This window comes from Capra hircus, chromosome 3 (genome assembly GCF_001704415.2).
Source record: "Capra hircus breed San Clemente chromosome 3, ASM170441v1, whole genome shotgun sequence".
In the NCBI taxonomy this organism is placed as follows: Eukaryota; Metazoa; Chordata; class Mammalia; order Artiodactyla; family Bovidae; genus Capra; species Capra hircus.
In genome coordinates, this window is record NC_030810.1 from 87,177,389 (window position 1) to 87,199,209 (window position 21,821).

Below are 21,821 nucleotides of genomic sequence, written 5' to 3' on the forward strand. Positions count from 1 at the left end.
CCTACTACAATTTTGTGTATTTCCTTCCAGTCTTTTTCTCTATACACACACACAAACACAAGCACCATGAGAACCAACTGTACATTCAATTATATCATAAGTATTTTCCTATGCCACTAAAAATTCTCAATATTAAACATAAATAATGACTTCTCCATATTCAATCTTTTGCTTGCCCCATTACTTACTTAGCTGTTTTCTTATTGACTATTTTTCAAATTAGGTTGTACCAACTTTACATTATTAAAAATATTACTGCCTGGAAAATCATCACACAATATCTTTGTCTAAAGTTTTATCTCCTTAGAACTTATCACTAAATGTGGAATTACTGGGACTTTCCTGGTGGTCCAATGGGTAAGAATCCAGCTTCCAATGCAGGAGATGCAGGTTCAATCCCTGGTTGGGAAACTAAGATCCCATATATTGGGGTGTAACAGCGTCCCACAACTACTGAGCCCTTGCACCAAAACTAGAGAAGCCCCTGCGCTACAAGGACCCCGTGCAGCCAACAGCCAAAAATAATAAAACAAATTTTTAAGTGGAATTACTAAATCAAAATATCCCTTATTCTGAATGTAGCTGAAATAGTGTACTGTTTAAAGGTCTACATTTTTCCCCAGGTGACACAACTTGCGGTAATAAGTCTTGGAACTTGATCAAAGCTTCTAAGCTTTTGGTCAGTCTTAGAACATGACCAAACTGTGGTCACTGAAACTAGACGGCAGGTGTTCGGTTGTGCGGGTTTTGCTGGTATTACCTAAGAATTCTCTCAGCTTTGGTCCTTTTCCTGCAAATTCCTTAGTTTTTCCTATCAGCTCGAACCAGCTCAGCTTGGATGAAATGCTAATTTATAAAATATGTTACTGGATTTGAGAAGGAACAGAACCAAAGGACAGGAACATAGGTAGGAGGAAGTACCAACATAGCAGCTTGGGATTTATTCATTATTTTGCAACAAAGACTTTTAAAGCAACTACCAGGTGGAACCTTGGCAGAAATCAAACAAGAGTTGCATCACAATGACTTTCCAAGAACTGAGCAGCCAAAATGTAGTTCTGGAGAAACAAGGATAACTAAAATGCTTTTAAGGATTTCCCAACACAGTATCAGGTAATTACTACACATCACCTCTAAGATGTCAAATGGGCATCTTAAACACGACATGTCCAAAACAGACATCTTGATCTTCCCCCAAACCTATTTTCCTCTGACTTCTCTATTTTAATAAGCAATACAACCACCCACCCAGCTGCTCAAGCCAAAAATTTAGGACTCATCCTTTATTCCTTCCTATCCTGCTGATAGGATTCCAGTCTTTCAGCAAATCTACCTACACAATACAGAAATACCACATCAACCCAATATTCCAACCTGGCGTAAGACACCATCATTTCCATCTATATAGTCTCTGAACCTGTCCACCCTCACCTACTCTTGCAACACCCCAATCCTTTCTCCAAAAGCAGCAGCAGGTCAACACTTTCTGATGGTTTTCCATTTTACTTAAAATAAAATCCGGAGTACTTTCTATGCTTTTCTAGGCCCTATATTTATCTGGCCCCTGCATTTACATGGCCCTCATCTCCTACTGTTCTTCTCCTGGCTCACTCAGTTCCTGCCAAGGCTCCTAGGAGGCTCTCCAGTTAGCTGGTCCCTCTATGTTACCTCCATGGATATTGGCATGGCTCTCCCTCACTTCTTTCAGAACTCATTCAAAATCACTCTCAGCCCCTCCTTTCCTAAGCAGCCTACCTAACATAGCCCAGCTGTACCTCGATCACTGTCACCTTCCAATGCCTTACACTTTCTTTCGTTTCTTCTCAGCACTTATTTGTGAGCGCATTGTCTGGCTCACCCACAGGCTCGATGTTACAGATCATTTCACTTTTTTCATTAGTGTAGGAACTTGATTTTGTTCCCCATTCTCTTGCACTGCCTTTAGTCTAAGAGACATTCATTAAATGTTTGTTGAATGAATGATTAAAAGAATGTCGTAACTGTAATTGTTTCATTGATTTACTCATTCCTTGCCCACATCTCCCCCACGTGAAGGTAATCTCCATGAAGGCTGGGATCGTGTCCATTTTGTTCTCTACAATATCCCGCAAGCTTTGGACAGATCTGTGAAAGTAACAAGTGCAAAGCGATGTTAAAGGAAAGAGAGGGGCTCCACTAAACTGGCTGAGGGGCTAAGGGAGGCTTTGCAGATAGAACTACGATCTCTAAACTGGAACCGAAACAGAAACTACAAGAAGGGTAAGATTTCACAAACAGAGAAAATCTCGCGAGGTGTTGGGCAGTCAAGATGGCGCTGGCATTTGCCGCCACACTTAATATGGCGACCAGGGCCCGTTCCGGGACGAAATCACGCGAGAGTTGCATCACAGCCATAGTCAGTGAATTGAGCCGGGGGTGTGGAGCCGCCAAGATGGAGCCGGTAGCCGGCACTCCCGGTCCGCTGATCATGAACAACAAGCAGCCTCAGCCGCCGCCACCTCCGCCGCCTGCAACCGCGCAGCCTCCACCTGGGGCACCGCGGACCGCCGGAGGTCTCCTGCCTGGTGGCAAAGCCCGAGAGTTCAACCGCAACCAGCGAAAAGACTCGGAGGTCAGGAGCTTCGGGGGGCGAGGCTAGCACCAGGCGGGCGGCGGCGGTGGACCCCGGCCCCATTTCGGGGCCACTTTCGGGTCCAGGCTGGGTTTCCTGGAGGGTTCGGCAGGGGAGTTGTCATTTACAGCGAAAGGAGCAGGAAGCAAGGCTGACATCCCCGGGAGTCGGAGGCGTGAAGCTGGGGTCCCCGCCCCGAGCTCTGCCGACCGGGAGAACCTCCCGGAGCCCGTGTTGGCTTTTCTGAGGCCCGGGCTGTGGGCGCGGTCTCCGGGCTCCAGCCCTTGGGAAGTCCGCCCCCTGCCCCATTTCTCGGGTGAAGAGTCAGTGACCTGCGTGCGCTCTAGAGGGCGGGGCGGCTACACCCCAGACCCCTTAATCATCTCCAGCTTCTGGTCCTGTGAGTTCCGCGGCGCACGGTGGCGGGCGTGTGTGGGCTGGGAAGGGGCTGGCGAGGGTTCGGAAGGCACCTCCGAGAAGGACTGAGCTAATTAATTAGCACTAATAGTATCAATACTACGCGCCTGTAGGTCGCGATGGTTGGAAAGGGGAGCAGTCTGGTTCTGCTCTGAGCTTAGCCACTGCAGATTCAGGCCACGGTTAGACAGTGCCCGGTGGGTGGTGTGCCCAGTCCACCCGATGCTGAACTGTTAAAGATCAGAAATAAATTAAACAGGCGTTGAGGCTCAACATCTCTCTTCTCTTGTTTAGTGGGCTGTTCCTCCCATTCGGGAGACACCATAGTCTGGAGCTGACTAGTCACCTCACCCCGAGTTGAAGAATTACTCCCACTGCATTCCACTGTAGAATTCATGAATGAAGACACACACGTAGCAGCGTTTTAGGGCTTCTTAATCAGCATGTTCCCAGAGCACTTACTAGGAAATTTCTTTCACCCGAGACAACCCTGAGGCTGATTAACAGTCGGATGCTTATTAATGAGAGGGCATTTTTTCTTGTCCAGATATAATGTATCAGGTCATACCTGAGTGATGATGCTATCTTTAGACACCTGAAATCAGTACCTCTCAAGCTCTTGGTTTTGTTGGCAAGAACAAACCTCTGGTCAAACATCAAAATTTGACAAGTTCCAGTCAGATATACTTTGAGCTTGAAGTGAATTATTTGAAAAAGCAATGAAACCGACCTTTTAGTAACCCTTGCATGACGGGCTGATTGCACATCAGTGGTGACTGCTTAATAATTTTTCAAGTATGGAGGATTTTAAAAGTGGTAGGGATGAATCCAGTTTTATCATCAGAGGCATCATAGTTGTTCAAAATAGTTAACAATTTTCCTAAGTGTTTCCATTAAATGTACTTTCTACCCTTTAATTTCTATATAGATTCAACACATGGAAGGTCATTCAGTGAACACATTTAAGCTGAGAGACCTGTTAGAATCTATTTTCTTAGAAATACTGATACAGCTCTCTTTTGAGCCAAAGCTGAAATCAGTAGGCTGGGAGCCAGAGGCGTGCCTGCAGAACAGGGAGGCAGGTATTTGACGAGAGCCCACTGTGCGGCATCGTTTTAATTAGTCCTTAAAAAACCTTCAAGATAGATTTTTGTCATCCTCATTACATAAATGAAGAAACTGAAGCTCGGGAACTTATGAAACTGTGCAGCCTGTTGCCTGTGAATAAGAAGTAGAGTTATTTATCTTACTCATGTTTGAGGGTATGTTATGTCATTTTGTGGGTGGTCATTGTCTTCCCAAGTAGATTGTAATTAAGCTGAGGACTACCTTTTTCTTCACCTCTGTTCTTTTCCCAGAACAAGGCTTCCCAGATGGTGTGTTCTCAGTACTCACATATTTCCAGCAGTAAAAAGATTCTTTGCCATAATCTCTCCTATGTGTGGGAGGGAAACCATTTCTGTTCAGCTGCTGCCTTCTCTGTCAGTTCTTGCTGAAATTTGAGAGAAAGGCAGGAAGACTGAGGGTGTCAATACTTATTTTGTACTGAGCTGTTGACAGCCCACTTGCTAAGTCACTTCAGTCATGTCCGACTCTGTGTGACCCCATAGACGGAAGCCCAGGCTCCCCCGTCCCTGGGATTCTCCAGGCAAGAACACTGGAGTGGGTTGCCATTTCCTTCTCCAATGCATGAAAGTGAAAAGTGAAAGTGAAGTCGCTCAGTCGTGTCTGACCCTCAGCGATCCCATGGACTGCAGCCTTCCAGGCTCCTCCGTCCATGGGATTTTCTAGGCAGGAGTACTGGAGTGGGGTGCCATTGCCTTCTCCGTGATAGCCCACTAGCCAGAAAGAAACGAGGCTTCTAAAGCCTTAGTACCATGTGGAATGATCATTTCACTGCATGGAGCACATGGAAGCTTTAGTGTTCATTTATCCAACAAGTTTTTAGTTGAGTATATGCTCTTCATTCAGTCATCCATGCCAAGTACTGTGCTGAGCATTGTGAAATCACGGGTGAGAAGAATGGACACTAAACAGACGCACAGGCGCATGTATAATTATGAGTTATGATAAGTGCCATGAAGGAGTAGTGCAGGGGCTCTGAGAGGGCTTGGTAGGGAGAGCCGAACTAACCCAGAAGACAAAACATTGTGAGAAAACGTCAGAACAGTGAAGGCAGCGATGTGCTGTAACACAGTGGTGTCTCTGGAAGCGTGTGTGTTTGTTCCTTTGGAAAACACTCATGGTGATCTTTTACATAACTCTCCTTTTCTCAACAGGGCTATTCTGAGTCTCCAGACCTGGAGTTTGAGTATGCTGACACAGACAAGTGGGCTGCAGAGCTGTCAGGTAAGGCAGAGGCCTTCTATTATTTGGTCTTTAATAAAATTGAGAGTGAGTGTCATTTTAGAGTTCATTTTATCTCCTAGTTAGTGCTAGTAATGATATGTATATATGAAACTTATTATTAGATTCAAGCCCTTCATATCTCATAACTTTGACTTGTCCTTTACTTTTATGAGACATCTCCACATGGTCGGCTCGATTGGCTGTGGCCCAGTCCCACTGTGGACATTGATGTTCTTTGGCCATACACAATCCCCCTGACAGTGGTCTCTCCTCGAACAAGGAGTCCTGAGGAATGCCAGTGAGTGGGTCTGTCTCTGTGCCCATCTGTTGTTGCCACTGCTGCTCATATGTAGTATGAGATCAGCCTGAGCTGCTTCTCAAGCCTCCATAGTACAGGCCCTGTTCTCACGCCACTTGAGAGAGACATGTTCACGGTGGCAGTCAGCCTTTGGCATGGCATGGTGGGATCAGTGCGCACTGGACTGGAAATGCCAGGCTTTATGCCTAGCTGGCATCTGGTTATTGGCTGCAGGGGTAGTCAGCATTCTGTTGTGCACATTAGAGCACTGAGACCCCCTTAGTAATTAGATAGCATCGTCCAGGAGTCACTGTGACTCAGGGACAGAGGTGGGCCTGGAAGCAAACACCTGACCTTCTCTGTTACTTGTGGCGCTGCGATGGGACCTGGACATGGAGATAATGACCTTTTTTCTTGACAGAGCTCTATAGCTACACGGAAGGACCAGAATTCCTGATGAATCGAAAATGCTTTGAGGAGGACTTTCGGATGCATGGTGAGACGATTCCCCTGCTTCTTGGCTCCTTTCACCCTGCATCCTGAGAGCTGCAGGTTTCTGTTAGTCATCTGAATGACCTCAGTCATCCTGGAGTGGCCAGAGAAGCCTGCTGAACCGTGGTTTTTCAAGGCCGGATATGGCATGTAGGGTGGGCTTGCAGGTACCCTGGTGGGGGCTTTTCAGAAGTGTGTATCATGGGGGGAACTTTATGTAATTAAAATTGCACCCAAAATAGCAGTATTTCAACCACGCTTCAAATTCATGGGGCAGTGGTGTGACCTCCTCCTTTATATAAGGAGTAATTTATTTTTCTGAGCTTCTGGTCCTGTGGCAGTCCTGAATTTGATGGGTTAACACGGTGTCTGTTTCATTGGGAGGATTTTTCTGGGCTCCAATCTAAGCAGTCTCTCTCCTGACAGTGACAGATAAGAAGTGGACTGAGCTGGATACCAACCAGCACCGCACCCACGCCATGAGGCTCCTGGATGGCTTGGAGGTCACTGCCAGGGAGAAGAGGCTCAAGGTGGCTCGGGCGATTCTCTATGTTGCCCAAGGTACTGAGTGGACACCCAGGGACCCCTGACACCAGCTTCAGTGATGCTGCCCAGTTAGATGCGGGGAGGGGCACAGCGAGCCATGTCCTGTGTCTGCTGCTGGGTCAGATGCGGGCAGGGGCGCAGCAAGCCGTGCCCTGTGTCCGCTGCCCCGTCAGATGCGGGGAGGGGCGCAGCGAGCCGTGCCCTGTGTCCACTTTCCCATCAGATGCGGGCAGGGGTGCAGCAAGCCGTGCCCTGTGTCCGCTGCCCTGTCAGATGCGGGCAGGGGCGCAGCGAGCCGTGCCCTGTGTCCGCTGCCCTGTCAGATGCGGGGAGGGGAGCAGTGAGCTGTGCCCTGTGTGTGCTGCCCTGTCAGATGCGGGGAGGGGAGCAGTGAGCCGTGCCCTGTGTCCGCTGCCCTGTCAGATGCGGGCAGGGGCGCAGCGAGCCGTGCCCTGTGTGCGCTGCCCTGTCAGATGCGGGGGGGGGGGGGGGGGGGGGGGGGGGGGGGGGGGGTGCGCTGCCCTGTCAGATGCGGGCAGGGGTGCAGCGAGCCGTGCCCTGTGTGCGCTGCCCTGTCAGATGTGGGGAGGGGCGCAGCGAGCCGTGCCCTGTGTCCACTGTCCCGTCAGATGCGGGCAGGGGCGCAGCGAGCCGTGCCCTGTGTCTGCAGGCACCTTTGGGGAGTGCAGCTCAGAGGCCGAGGTTCAGGCCTGGATGCGCTACAACACCTTTCTGCTCTTGGAGGTGGGCACCTTCAACGCTCTGGTGGAGCTTCTGAACATGGAAATAGAGTGAGTTCTTCTGAGGGGCTTAAGTAGGGGAAGGGGGCAGAGGGGCAGAACTTGCAGAACTAAGCAGTTTTGAGAGGGTTAAATGGGCCTCATGGGGCTCTGTTCTGACCAGGCAGTTGAATAATAGGTGAGATGCTGACCCAAACCTCGAAGACCAATGAGGAGCCCCTCAGCTCACTAATACCAAAGAGCTCATTAGACAGTGCAGCTCCTGCCCAGGCCTACAGTGTTCTTCCAGAAAAAAATAAAGGTCTCTCATTGTGAACCTGCACGCTGCCTTGAGTGTCCCCTGAGCAGGAGACCAGACACAAGGCTGATACGTGGGTTCAAACAGCACCTGCTCTAGCCTTTGTCTCCACTAGTCCTTTGGTGGACAGGCCAGCTGTTGCTCATCTAAGGAAAACACCATCAATAGTAAAAGCACTCCTTGGGTGCTTGCATGTCCCAGGCATTGTTCTAAGGACACTATACATACTAATTCATTAATGACGTAGCTGCTGTTACCGTCCCCATTTTGCAGATGAGGAAACTGTGGCATGGAGAAATTGAGTGTCCAAGGGCACGTGGCTAGGCAGTGTTAGAGCCACGATTCCAACCTTGGCAGTCTGGTTCAGGGCCTGAGTTTTTGCCCGCTGGGTCCTGTGGGCTCTTGTGCAGTCTAAGTGCATCGCATAGGGTTTTCTCACCTTGTTGGGCAGCACTTGCTGGGGGAGCCACTTCTCTTGCTGCCTGGGGGAAGGCACTGACTCTCACGTCTCTCCCACAGCAACAGTGCTGCCTGCAGCAGTGCGGTGAGGAAGCCAGCCATCTCTCTGGCTGACAGCACGGACCTGAGGTGAGGCGAGCAGCGCCCCGGGCTCCCTGAGCGATAGCTGGAGAAGGAGGGCAGGGCAGGCAGAGGCGGGCGCTCTGGGTTTTCTCGCTGTGTGTGCTGTTCTTCTGCACGCGCTAATTGCACATGTGATGGGCTCGGTGTATGATGAGCAGGCCCTACTGTGGGCTCCCTGGGTGGGCCTGGGATGAGACCCCCAGAGGAAATCCAGGGTGGAGCCACTTAGTAGAAGTGTGGCCTCCTACCACGCTGCTGCCAAGAGGCTTGGTGGAGTGGCTTTTTGTATTGGGATGAAGCACGTGATGTGGCTCTTTGTGTCAGCCATGTACAAGCTGTGCTTTTCATGCACATCAGGATGTTTCCTGGCTGTGTCCAAAGGTTAGCAGCTGCTAAACAGCAAGATCACCTTTCCATTTTTGTGAGGATTAGAATCCACCTCTTTTTGTGAATTTGGAAGTTTTCAGATTAGATGCTGGTGGCATTCCCTACTCTAGTTAGGGTCCCTGGCCATCGTCCTGCTCGCTATTGTTTCTTTTCCATCACGGGGTAAACACTTGCTTGTTCTCATCTTGACCATCCTCTACTTTGTCTGATCCAACACCCTGCACCCCTGCCTCCACCCCCGCCCCAGCCAGCCTTTGTGTGCAGGCTTTCTCATGTCAGGTGGGATGTGAGGAAGCAAGGGGTGCTCCCTTGATTCCCCCATCCTGCCCCCTTATGAGCTGCCTCTTGTTCCCAGGGTCTTGCTCAACATCATGTACCTGATTGTGGAGACCGTTCACCAGGAGTGTGAGGGTGATAAGGCTGAGTGGAGGACGATGCGACAGACCTTCAGGGCTGAGCTGGGTAGGACTGGAGGCCCTGGCTGGAGGCCCTCCTGGGAACGGAGGCTGGAGGGCTTTGGGAGGGTCCTGTTGCTCCGATGGTCCTGATACCTTGGTGTCCCCCAGGTTCCCCGCTGTACAACAATGAGCCATTTGCCATCATGCTCTTTGGGATGGTGACCAAATTTTGCAGTGGCCATGCACCTCACTTCCCCATGAAAAAGGTTCTCTTGCTGCTCTGGAAGACAGTGTTGGTGAGCACTTCCTTGAAGGGGAACTCAGGTGCTAGGGGACAGGGGTGGAGGGAGACTTTCACTGTGTATCCTTTTGGATATTGAATTATATGAATACATAACTACTTTAGTTGAAAAAAAACTCTGAAAGAAGGGTCCTGGAAGGAAAGGACAAAAAAGTGTCACTTTGGGCTCACAGCAGCCAAAGAGGACTTGGTGTTTGAATCAGAATAGGTGGTTGGTTCCCTGGTTTCTGGAAACTGTTTTCTGCAACCATGTAACACCTTCTCCCCAGACAGGCTGCTCTTGAACCTGGAGCTTGTAAAATGATTGGAGGCAAGATTAAAGCTGGGGTAATGGGGCCCCTCAGTCAGATGTCACTGGAAGGAAGAAAGGTTGAGCCCTGAGCCTACATTAGCCTCAGGGTATGGTGCAAAAGCTTACTTTCTTTCTAGCTAGGGAAGGATTGGGTCCAGGAAAGCAGGCTGGCCATCACCCTTGGCTTGGGGGCCATGCTCAGTAGCCAGACCTAGGCCAAACCAGGAGCCCTTTTTGCTGGGAGAACAGAGGAACTGGAGTCTGTACTCTTGTTCTCCCTGGGCCTCACCTTCCCATCTTCCATAATGGGCCAACTCTGCGGAGCCAGAGCTCAGTGAGTTTAGGCCCCTTTAGAGTGGTCTACACATTTCATCTTGGCCAGAAGCCTGTTGGTTGCCTATGAAACTTCATTGAAGCCAGAGTGGAAAGCAGTTAATTGCTCAGAAACAATGAAATGAAGCAGCCTAAAATCATTGAGCTCTACTGGGGTTTTACTTCTAGGGGGATGTTTAGATCAAGTTTTTTTGTGTGTTTTGTTTTCTTAATTTGAGCATCCAGCATTGTATTCCCAGTTTAACTTCGAAAGACTAGCATTTGGGTGTCACCTACTTTTCTAGGAACTTGAAGGGTTAAGCTCTTCAGGCAGCTTTGTTACTTGATGAGTCTTGATGAGTCTGTGGGCCACACAGAGCCACGTGTGCTTCTGCACCAGGCTTTGTCAGCCTGTGTGTCTCTCCTCTTGACCCCCTTTCCCCTCTCCCATGATGATGTCACTTGCTTCTCTTGGAGGTGGGCCGAGTCCCTTGTTCAGAGGTTGTGTGGTCTCTGTAAAGATGTGGTGTCACAGATGCTTTTGAGCGTGACACAGACAGGGACTGCCTTATGGACATGTTGACCTGGCTCCACATCTGTCTGATGCAGTGCACTCTGGGCGGCTTTGAGGAGCTGCAGAGCATGAAGGCCGAGAAGCGCGCCATCCTGGGGCTCCCCCCACTGCCTGAGGACAGCATCAAGGTCATCCGCAACATGAGGGCTGCCTCACCCCCGGCCTCTGCCTCTGACCTGATTGAGCAGCAGCAGAAACGGGGCCGTCGGGAGCACAAGGTGAGGGCGACAAGGTCCCCATGACTCCTGAGGGTTCTCAGGGTCCTGTGCAGGTGCAGTGGCATGGTCCCTGGATGAGCCCTAGGTTGTTGCAGGTCCCCTCTGATCAACGAGTCGGTGTGCATGCCTTAGGGCAGGGACACTGTGTCCCCAGCCCAGGGGCCAGGATCTAGTGGGCGCTTAGGACGTGGCACTTCTGAGGGACTCTGGGGCAAGAGCTGATGTGTCACTTGGGCCCAAGACCGTGACTTGCTCTCAGGTTTTTCCCACTGCTCCTGGCTCTCTTCCTACCACCTTTCTATGTAATTGCCTCTCCAGCCTCCATGCCCCTTTCTTGTTCGTTGGTTGGCTCTTGTCTGACCTGCCTTCCCTCTGCTTTCAGGCACTGATAAAGCAGGACAACTTGGATGCCTTCAACGAGCGGGACCCCTACAAGGCCGACGACTCTCGGGAGGAGGAGGAGGAGAACGACGACGACAGCAGTCTGGAGGGGGAGACGTTCCCCCTTGAGCGGGATGAGGTCATGCCTCCCCCGGCGCAGCACCCCCAGACCGACAGGCTGACCTGCCCGAAGGGGCTCCCGTGGGCTCCCAAGGTCAGGTGCGTCTCAGACCTCCCGAACGCTCTTCACTCCTGAAACCAGAGTCACCATTCCCGCAGGCCTGGCATCTGGCCTGAGTTGTCACATGAGGTCCTGTGCAAGGCCAGGATGTCCTTGGCCTTGGGATGAGCCTCTCTTGAAGTGCCCAGTGCTGGCCTGGTACAAAGAGGCTCTTACGTGGCTCTCAAATCAGTAACGTGGATTAGCTTTTGGTTAGACGTGATACTAGTAAAAGGAAATACGAAAAAAATTAAAACAAGGACATTTAAGTAAACCCATCTCCACTCTCCCAGGGGTTGTGTATATTTGAAAATTATAGATTAAGGAAGAATTTCTTCAGAACCATAATTAAGATGTTTGAGACACATGTGTGTGAATCTATGGATTTGAAGATTCCTGTATGCTTATAAATATAATCTGTTTGAAAGGGCATCGACTTAAGAAACAGATGAACATGGGAAAAGATATAGAAGTCATTTTATTGATCTAAGTAAAGCCCCAGTTTTCAGTGATCTGTGATGGGAATACAGAACAAGTCATCAGAAAATGCAAGCTAGCCTCATGGTCTGAGACAGAACAATATGACTCATAAGAAAAAATGAGTAGTTTACAGCTGTAATTGGAAATTTCATAAATATCTGAGAAATTCTGTTGACAGACTTGTTATTAACATCAAGTACGCTTGAATCAAGTACGCTTTTAAGTTTGATGTAGCACCTTGATTTTATGAGTAAATTAGTTACACTTAATATGTTTTCAGAATATTGATCCAACAGTATTGTAAAGGACCTTAAAATAGTCTGAAGGCTTCAGTTCTTTTTTTCAAGAAGAAAAACAATTTGGGAGACTTTTTCCTTTGACTTCACAATTTCTGGACGTTCTGTGTTTTATTAACCATAATGCCTTGAGATAACTTGTAAGAAAGCCGCAGTCTTTTCCTTTGGCAGAGAGAAAGACATTGAGATGTTCCTCGAGTCCAGCCGCAGCAAGTTCATAGGTTATACTCTCGGCAGGTGAGTATGATCTGAGTGCCTTTTAAAGAAAGGTAGTGGGAAGGTAACCCTCCCAGCCTCAGGTGTTTGAGGACCCAGACCTAACATAGGGCCTTTGTTCTTCTCCAGTGACACGAACACAGTGGTGGGGCTGCCCAGGCCAATCCACGAAAGCATTAAGACTCTGAAACAGGTAGGTGGCTTCAGGTATGCTTTTGACCTAGTTTGGTCCCAAGTGAGTAAAGTGAGACCATCCTGTTGGGAGAAGCTTTTTTAGACTTCTGTCTGCCTGAAGGAACCAGGGGTGGAGTAATAGGTGGACAGTGGCAGTATCCTTGAAAACACTTTTTCATGCGTTTTACTTATTTTAACTGAGCGTTTTTTATTGGGTACTTACTGGGGTACCCATTAAAGATTATATTAACTGACAGTTGGCGTTTTAAGGGGCCTAGGAGATAGCCTCCATTTTCCTTGCCCAAGTTCAGGGAGTTGAGTTAGAGGAGTAGGCAGGTGGAGATTCATATGCCAGCTTGTTGCCGATGGAGTGATATGGGGGCACAGCTGCAGGAGGTGTCCTGACACCTCCCTTCCAGAGTTAGGCAGACTCGCCTGCCCAGACCAGAGAGGCCTGGAGCCCTGCTCAGCCTAGGCAAGGAGCAGAAGAGTGCACAGGCTTTTCTTTTTCCTTAAGAGAGAAGAGAAAGAGGTTGAGTGAGACTGTCCTGTTCCTCCTCCCATCCTGGCCAGTCAGGAAGGGGAGGAGTGAGTGGGCAGCAGTGGGGAGAGACCAGGGTGTTTGGTACACACGTGTCCCTCCAATGGGAGGAAACAGCACAGTGAGGAAGAGGGGTGTTCCCTAAGAGTGTATCTGCAATATAAGTGTTCATATATTTTTGAAATATATTTTTGAAATTTGTAGTACTAAGTGGGCCTCATGCAGCTAGGCTTCTTGAGTATTTGAGTCCTTGATTCTGTGTACTTGAGTCCTTGATTCTGCTTTTACATTTCCTCCTATAGCTGTAGCTGTCTGCAAGTCCCCTCCTCTCCTTTAATTTGCCTGTTTCCCCCTAACCTGTTCTGTGCTTTCTTTATACTGGTTTTAAGAGACAGGTGCCCACTTAGAAAAATATTTTGGGTTGGGGTTTTAGTTCAGGATCTCTGTGGTGACTTAGCCCTCTTTGAGAAGATGATGTTTGAAGAAAATTGCATGGGGTCTTTCCCAGGTGTGGGCATTTGGCCAGAGAATGCGAGGTGTTTGCCCTAATGTCTCTTTCCCTCTCTTTGCAGCACAAGTACACGTCGATTGCAGAGGTCCAGGCACAGATGGAGGAGGAGTACCTCCGCTCTCCTCTCTCGGGGGTGAGTTGGGGGCCTTCCTCAGCTCACCGGATCCCAGCCGTTCCCAGCACTGTATAGGCCTAGGCTGCAGAGCATCCTGGCCCGCCCTCACATAGCTCCCAGTCTGGCTCCCGCTGCAGGGCTGCTGCATGTCGGGTGCAGGGGTAAGGGCACAGACTCTGGGCCCGCCACCTACCTCTCAATCCCAGCGCCACCCCTTGGTGGATGGTGACTTAGGCAAGGTACTTGATCTCCTGCTTTCCCTTCCTAGCCTGTTAAGTGGAAATAACAATAGTACTTTCTTCATAGAGTTGTAGTAAGGATTCATTGTGTCTTTACAAGTGAAGTACCTAGCACATTTTGTTATTAAAAGTTTGTGATCATTATTAGCATTGTCGTTTACATCCATACTTAGAGATTCTCCTCCAGCCAGCTAGCAGGCTGGCTCAGGAGAGCATTGTCAGGACCAGGCTTTGTATCAGTGCCCCTTGTATGCATTGTGTTGAAAGGGAGAAGAGGAAGTTGAACAGGTCCCTGCAGAAACTCTCTACCAAGGCTTGCTCCCCAGCCTGCCACAGTACATGGTGAGTGCGCACCTCCTGAGAGCTCTGCCTGCCATGTGGTCACCGCCCCACAACAGGCCTTGAGAGCATGCCACTGGTGTCCTTGAGCCCCTCCTTTTGCCCCCTAAGCACCTCTAAAAGCACCGCCTCTCAGGAGTTTATGCTGCCTGGGGCCCTCTCAGCATGCTGTGTGAATGTCTGCTCCTTGCCAGATAGCGCTACTGAAGATCCTGCTGGCTGCAGCTCCCACCTCGAAGGCGAAAACAGACTCAATCAACATCCTAGCTGACGTCCTGCCTGAGGAGATGCCGTGAGTATCAAGTCTTGAGTGTTGAGGATGTACAGAAAGGGGACATGTTTGCTGGGTGGTGGTGGTTCTTTGTTTTGTTGTTGCTGCTGCTGCTGTTATATTAGCTCAGCTTCTCTGCAGATTAGGTTTAGGGTATTCTTGGTTTAGAAGAAAGAAAATGTACTGGGTAAAATAATTAGTTTTACTGCTTGTGGGGACACTTTCATCTGATTGGCCTGGATTCTAGTGTAAACTCTGCAACTGAGTGATTTGGAGATGTCACTTCCTCTTCCTCCTCTGTTAAATGAATAGGGCTGTGTCTGACATTTCCCCAAGTGCTCCCTTGAAAGCTATGTGCTTAGGACGTTCGGGACATAACAGTTTTAGCTTCTGCACAAAAATCAGCCATTGGAGCTGGGTGTAGATTCTTTACTATTCACCAGTGAACTGGCATGAAAAATATTTTTGAGCATCCCAGGGTAATAGTGAAATCTCCAGGGGTTCTTCCTCCCTGAGGCCCTGACCTCATGTTTTTGATCTGAGAGTACAAACTCAGATCACGTTCTACTTTGAGAAGGACCTGGGCACCTGATCTCCTGCCTGCCTGCCAGGACTGCCCAGCTCTGAGCCTAACTCCCTGGTGGGCCGGCCACTTGAGTCTAGTGGTGACAGCCAGTGAGGGAGTAGGCGGGTTGGCTCACACCAAAGGGGATGTTAGAGAATGCCAGGGCATCTGATGGTCCTTGGAAAAAGGATTCCAGAGTCAAATATTAAATCTCCTCTTATAAAGATTTACAGTTAACTCCTTAATTAAGAACTTAACTCCAAACTTAAGAAACTGATTTAAGTAAATGCTTCCTAAATTTATCTGACTCCGAACCCCTTTTCCCCATAACAAGAGCCATCTCAATATGCTGGTATTCCAACAGAACATGCTCTGAGAAACACAAGTACGTATGATGGCAGAAGCCTAAGGAAGATCTTGAGATGAGAAGTTCAGTTTTGGAGGAAAAGCAGGGAAATAGGCCAAGAATATGTTTGGGGCATCAGAAGGAAGAAGTCAGGTGTACTGAGCTAGATTGCTTGGGAGGTGGGTGGGAGGAGCCAGGCCTAACCTCTGAGATGTCCACAGGGTGGAGGGTTAGGTGGGAGCTCTGCCCCGAGAAGGCTCAGGAGTCCTGTCTCCTGGGAGCGCCAGGCAGGAGGTGCTGCACATGCTGGGGCCTCACCAGGGGTTGTGCTTCTAGCACCACAGTGCTGCAGAGCATGAAGCTGGGAGTGGATGTGAACCGCCACAAAGAGGTCATCGTTAAGGCCATTTCTGCCGTCCTGCTGCTGTTGCTGAAGCACTTCAAGCTGAACCACGTCTATCAGGTATCTACAGCCCCTTCCTTCTGTCCACGGGGCCAGGACCTTGGGCAGTGCTGCTCCTCCGGCCCCAAAGAACAGAGGCTTGGCCTTCAAACCTCCCTGAGCTCTGCGCAAATGTGCAGATAAACAGTCCTCCACGCGAGGCTTTTTATCACGAGAGAAAGGGTGAGATCCCAACTGCTGCTGCTGCTAAGTCTCTCCAGTCGTGTCCGACTCTGTGCGGCCCCATAGGCGGCAGTCCGGCAGGCTCCCCTGTCCCAGGGATAAGGGGCATGCTTATTTTTTCTCCTGTTGCTTTCAGTTTGAGTACATGGCCCAGCACCTGGTGTTTGCCAACTGCATCCCTTTGATCCTAAAGTTCTTCAATCAAAACATTATGTCCTACATCACTGCCAAGAACAGGTGATAAGACCAGGGATCAGGAAGGGGTGGGTATGGCCAGATGGCAGGTCTCCTAGCTGGCCTCTTCCACTGAGCCCAGTCAGCATCCACAAGCTGGTGCTCTGCCAGATGTCAGGACCCAAAGATGAAAGAGACGTGGTCTATAGAAAACGCCAGTTTGTCATACCTGAGTCTGGCTAGTCTGGTGACATAGGGGGCTCAGTCTGTCTGTGCCTGGGTGGGAGGGTTCTCATCCTGGGCTCTAGTACTGCCCTCAGTCCTTCCGTGTCCCCCTTTCTTTTGAGGAGCCTGGCGGGGCTGCCTGCTGCTCCCAGGAGCTCGGCCATGTGCACTGTGATGGCTTGTCTGCTCTTACCCCACCCCATCACCTGGTGCCAGCTGTACTTGACACTGACTGCTTGTCACTGTGATACACCGCAAGCTGAGCTGTTAGCCAGACGCAGTCTCCAGGAGGGGTTTGGCATAAATTAATTGCCTTGAGAAATTGACCCCCAGCCCCAGGTTTATTGCTGTGAGGGATACCATGCTCTCTCTACCCCTCACAAGATTACAAGCTTGTCTCTGGCTACAAAGGGGTCTTACTAGTGCTCTCGTAGCAGGTGTTTCCCTGTCAGGGTAGAGCAGACGAGGTAGATTGCTGTTTCTGCTTCGGCACACCAGAGAGGAAAGCCAGGAGCCAGCGGCCGTTCTGCCAGGCCCCAGCCCTTGCTCATGGTGGGTGCCTTGTTCTCTTGCTCCCTGCAGCATCTCTGTCCTGGACTACCCTCACTGTGTGGTGCACGAGCTGCCAGAGCTGACTGCCGAGAGTCTGGTGAGTAGCTGGCCTCTGCCCCAGTGCTTCCTCTGGGTAAGGGCTGGACTGGAGAGCCTGCCCCCTCACCTGGGGGAAAGGTGTCTTCACAGGTCAGCTCACTGTTGAGTGCCTGGCTTTTGAAGCACTGACATTGCATAGGAGGACCAGGAAGGGGACCTTGTAGGAACATTTGGATTTAGAAATTATTTTGTCAGGACTGTGGTCTTCAGGGGCTGCTGACCCAGAGGTCACCTGGTCGAGTTGTTTCCTTCTCCCCACGCTGGAACTCTGGGGCCACAGCTCTGAGGGAGCCTGGGTGCCCCAGGTAGTGGGGGCTGAGGCCAGAGCCCCCAATGTCATGCTCCACGTTCCCTGCAGGAAGATTCTCGGGAGCACCCCCTACCCTCTGCCAGCTTCTGGGATGACATCCCCCTGGGCTGAGGAGAGGAGAGAGTTCCTGGTGCCCACGTGGAGTGACCCGCAGTGCTGAGGTCATATATGGGAGGGCCTGGGAAACTGGGGGCGCCTGCAGCTGTGCAGGAGACGATGGTTGCTGGGTTTTCCCTGCAGGAAGCAGGTGACAATAACCAGTTTTGCTGGAGAAACCTCTTTTCTTGTATTAATCTGCTTCGGATCTTGAACAAGCTGACAAAATGGAAGCATTCGAGGACGATGGTGAGTCAGCACAGCCAGCAGGCATGAGTCCCGGAGCTTAAAGCAGAGTGACACACACCGGCCTGTCCCCTTCACGTGGGGGCAGGGAGTGCCCAGGGTTGCTGGAGCAGCCGCATCCTCCTCACCTAACTTCCCTGTAGCCACATCTTTACATGTTGAGGTGGATCCCTGGTTCCTCGACCAGTTGAACTGGAAGCTAGAAGAGACGCAGTCAAGCACTGACACAAATTCTCGTGTAATATAGAAGGAATTTTGAATAGCCTCTTAATCTCCACTGGTAACATAACCAGGCTTCTGAGAATCATCTCAACTCTTGAGTCTGTGGATGCCTCAGGTGGGGAGGCCCACTCACCCCCTGGAATTGTATGTACCTGCACATAGGGATACTTTGGGTGATGGACTCCATAGCTTTCTTCAGATTCCAGAATGACCCATAACTCGGGTGACCAACCATCCAGGTTTGCCTGGGACTTGCCTAGTTTTAGCCAGGAGACTTTAGGGGAAGTCATATGTCCCAAGAAACTCTTTAGTCTGAGGAAGACTGCGACAGTTGGTCACCCTACCTGTAACCCGGAGGGGCAGCAGTGGGTTTATTTCTGCGCTCAACACAGCCTCCCTCGTGCCCCTTTCCAGATGCTGGTGGTGTTCAAGTCAGCCCCCATCCTGAAGCGGGCCCTGAAAGTGAAACAGGCCATGATGCAGCTGTATGTGCTGAAGCTGCTCAAGGTGCAGACCAAGTATCTGGGACGGCAGTGGCGGAAGAGCAACATGAAGACCATGTCTGCCATCTACCAGAAGGTGCGGCATCGGCTGAACGACGACTGGGCCTACGGCAACGGTGAGGCTCCGTGTGAGGCGAGGGGAGGGGGTGGGGGACGGTGACAGCTCTTCCTTTGCTCTCAAGTTTCCCTCCGAGCAACCTGGAAGTGCCCAGCTCCTGCGTGTGTAGCATCAGAATGGGACGCCCAGGAAGGGCTTGGAGAGACTACCAGGCTTGTGTCTGTGGTCATCCCTACTCCTCTCTGTGCCTCCGGTTCCCTTTTCCAGGAATTGTCACAAGCCTTTATCCAACCTCTCGTCCTTTCTGTCACCCCTGCAGCTGCCTTGGTTCTGGTCACCGAAATTCTCGCAGCTCCTAATGGCCTCCCTGCCTCTGGTTCCTTTCCCTTCATCTGTGCCTCAGACTTTGCCCTAGTGATTTTTATAAAACCCAGATCCGGTGGTGGTATCTCTCTGAGTGTAATCCTTCTCTGACTTCGGATTTCCCTAAGAATTAGAGCCAAACTCTTAGCGCATAGGGCCCACACATGGTCCCTCCCTGTCCTCTGTAATCTGCTCCACTTCCTCAGCCCAGCCTCCATCACACCTGGGGCTCTGAGCACGTTGGCCATCCTGCCCCGGACTTTGTCCCTCTCCTGGCAGGGTGCCTCCCTGTAGCCCTCTGTATCTGTACGTGTTCCTCCCCTCCCGCCTTGGCCTCCCTGGCAGAGTGGGTCTTCCTGGTATCCCCAAGCATGCTGCCGCACCCTTAGACTTCCTGACCACAGGACCAGGGGCACATGACTGCATCTGCACTCCCAACGCCCTGAATTTGTAGAGGCAAGGTGGCCCACAGCACCCGGTCAGGGATTTGAGAGAATAAGCAAACGGGGGTATCTGCAGGTTCCTGCCTCTTACCTGGGAGAGCCAGGGGGAATGTGACTTTCAGAGAAGTGTGCTGTCCTCCTGGCTTTCCTTCAGCAGACCCACGTGAACTGCTGTGTAGCCTCTTTCTCTGTAGCTCTGGTGTTTCCCCTTTGATCTGACTTTTCCTGTGTACCTAGGAAAGAAGTCCTGTAAGTCTTCCCGAGGGTTGGGCTTGGAGGTTTCCTGCTATTGGTTGACATTGAACTGGCCAAGCCCAGGCCCGCATGGCCCTGGGCTGCAGTGACCCCAAGGGGAGCTGCCACAAGGCTTTGGTTCTCAACATAACATGTCCTCCTGCTTCGTCGTAGATCTTGATGCCCGGCCTTGGGACTTCCAGGCAGAGGAGTGTGCCCTCCGTGCCAACATTGAGCGCTTCAACGCCCGGCGCTATGACCGGGCCCACAGCAACCCCGACTTTCTTCCTGTGGATAACTGCCTGCAAAGTGTCCTGGGCCAGCGGGTGGACCTCCCTGAGGACTTCCAGATGAACTATGACCTCTGGTTAGAAAGGGAGGTCTTCTCCAAGCCCATTTCCTGGGAAGAGCTGCTGCAGTGAGGCTCCTGGGTGGGAGGCTGAAAATGAAAGAAGGGGTGATCTCCAGGTACCCCAGGGGCTGTCCTGGTTCCTTGCTGCAGTGCTCCCTTCCTCCCGCAGGTGGCAGCACATCCCTACTGTGCCCTTCCGAGCCAGTGCTAGGCTGGTGAGCAAGTCTGGATCTGGCTTCTCTTTGATTCCCAGGGTCCTGCTCGGGAGTGGCCATCTCTCTGCTTGAGATCCTCTCTTCCTTCACTCTTCCTTGCCCTCCTCTCTTGGACATAGTTGGTTGCAGCTCCTTTGTCATTCCACCGCAGGCTGGAATGGGCTGGGAATGCACCGTGTCTGAATTTCAGGGGTCATGCTCCCTCTTCTGAGACACAAATCCTTGGCATGTCAGCTTGCCAGAGAAGGAGGGCTTGGGATTAGAGTGGAATCTTGGCCTTGCTCTGGGGGTTTCTGATGTCATTCCAGCCTCTTGCTAGGTTTCATCCAGAAGCAATTGCAGAGGCTCCTGCAGCTGCCTCAGCACTTTGGTTTTGGATAGGGTTAGGGGAGAAGAAGCTTCCCTTAATCGGAGGGGCCATTTTCTTTCCCTGGTGTGCAAGGTTTGTAAATATCTATATATAAATCTGTGTGTATTCTCGTGTCATGTTGAGGTTTTTAATGTGTTTGTGTATTCTGTTTACATTAAAAGGAAGCAAAACCAACGCCCATTGCCTTGTCTGCAGGAAACATGGCCCCTGAACATCTCCTCCAGGTCTAGAAAGTGGATTTTCTTGCCAGCATTGATAGATCACTCCCTTGTCCCTGCCAGACTGCCCACTTTTCCCATCTGAGGGGGAAGCAGAGGGGGAGTTGGTACTTAGCCAAGTGTTCTTGTCCCAGTCAGTCTGGTTTTGCTCCAGGGCTTCCAGCCCCAGGGCTCAGGGTTGCTGAAGTGATAAGTTGTCTGCACCCCCTGGGCTAGAGAGAATTCCACTAGGAGCCCCAGGTTTCTCTGGCTGACACCGTTGAGCTGGCCTCAGCCAAACCAATTCCAGTACTAGGAGGGGAGGGGCCAGGTCAGAGAAGGGGTGGACTCTCCTGGGCCCTCACTGGGCAGGTGCTTGGGACTTAAGAGGAGACTTAAGTGCCCAGAGCCTGGGGAAGCAGACCATCAGGAGTCCTGGGAAAGAGAGGGTCTGCAGGCCCACGTGGCTGAAGACCCACGTGGCTGAAGAAGAAGCAAGGCGCACCTTTGTGCCCAGCGTCAGTGTGAGGCCTCCTGGAGCCTGCCTCCGGCCTTCGGGTCCCTGGATACGTCTGCCTCCACCTTGCTTGATCTTGAGGCTCTGCTTCTGAGGATCTTATGTTCTGATGCTGGGAAAGGGTGTTCCCTTTTCAGAACTGCTTCAAGTTTCCTTATCTTATTTATAGGCCACGTATGGGGTTTTTCTAAGTCTCCAAGGGGTCTTGACTTATAAAGGAAGTGTATTCTGGGGGAATTCTCCCCTTTGTTCGCTCCCCATTCAGTACCTGCCCATTGAGATTCAGTCCAGGCCCAGAGTTGGGCTTCCAGGACAGGCCTTGACTCACCAGCGTGTTTATGAGCAGCCTGGTGGAGCCAGCAGTGTGCTCCATATGTAAGTCACACAGCCTAGGAGATGGAAGGTCCCTGCAATTGTCCTTTACCACAAAGTAACTTGCACAGGACAAGGGGATTCAACACAATTTATGTGTACATTGTGGATTCTCTGCTGTTTTGTACTAGGGTCAATA

At 50.8% G+C, this 21,821-nt stretch overlaps 1 protein-coding gene across 2 annotated transcripts; it reads left to right on the top strand.

The window, feature by feature from the left end:
- STRIP1 (striatin interacting protein 1) lies at positions 2,393-20,770 on the top strand. 2 transcript variants are annotated; one of them, XM_018045885.1, is made up of 21 exons: positions 2,394-2,611; positions 5,308-5,377; positions 6,097-6,171; positions 6,594-6,728; positions 7,384-7,504; positions 8,271-8,339; positions 9,076-9,182; positions 9,287-9,414; positions 10,633-10,815; positions 11,198-11,415; positions 12,364-12,429; positions 12,538-12,601; positions 13,696-13,767; positions 14,256-14,330; positions 14,522-14,619; positions 15,846-15,972; positions 16,271-16,371; positions 17,116-17,182; positions 17,735-17,839; positions 18,473-18,677; positions 19,834-20,770. In XM_018045885.1, exons 1-21 carry the CDS (start codon positions 2,432-2,434, stop codon positions 20,079-20,081), a joined length of 2,514 nt encoding a protein of 837 aa, XP_017901374.1. In that variant the 5' UTR covers positions 2,394-2,431; the 3' UTR covers positions 20,082-20,770. The 2 variants fall into 2 exon arrangements, with proteins under 2 accessions (XP_017901375.1, XP_017901374.1); XM_018045886.1 differs by lacking the exons at positions 17,735-17,839; positions 18,473-18,677; positions 19,834-20,770 and adding an exon at positions 17,543-17,728 and having other exon boundaries at positions 2,393-2,611.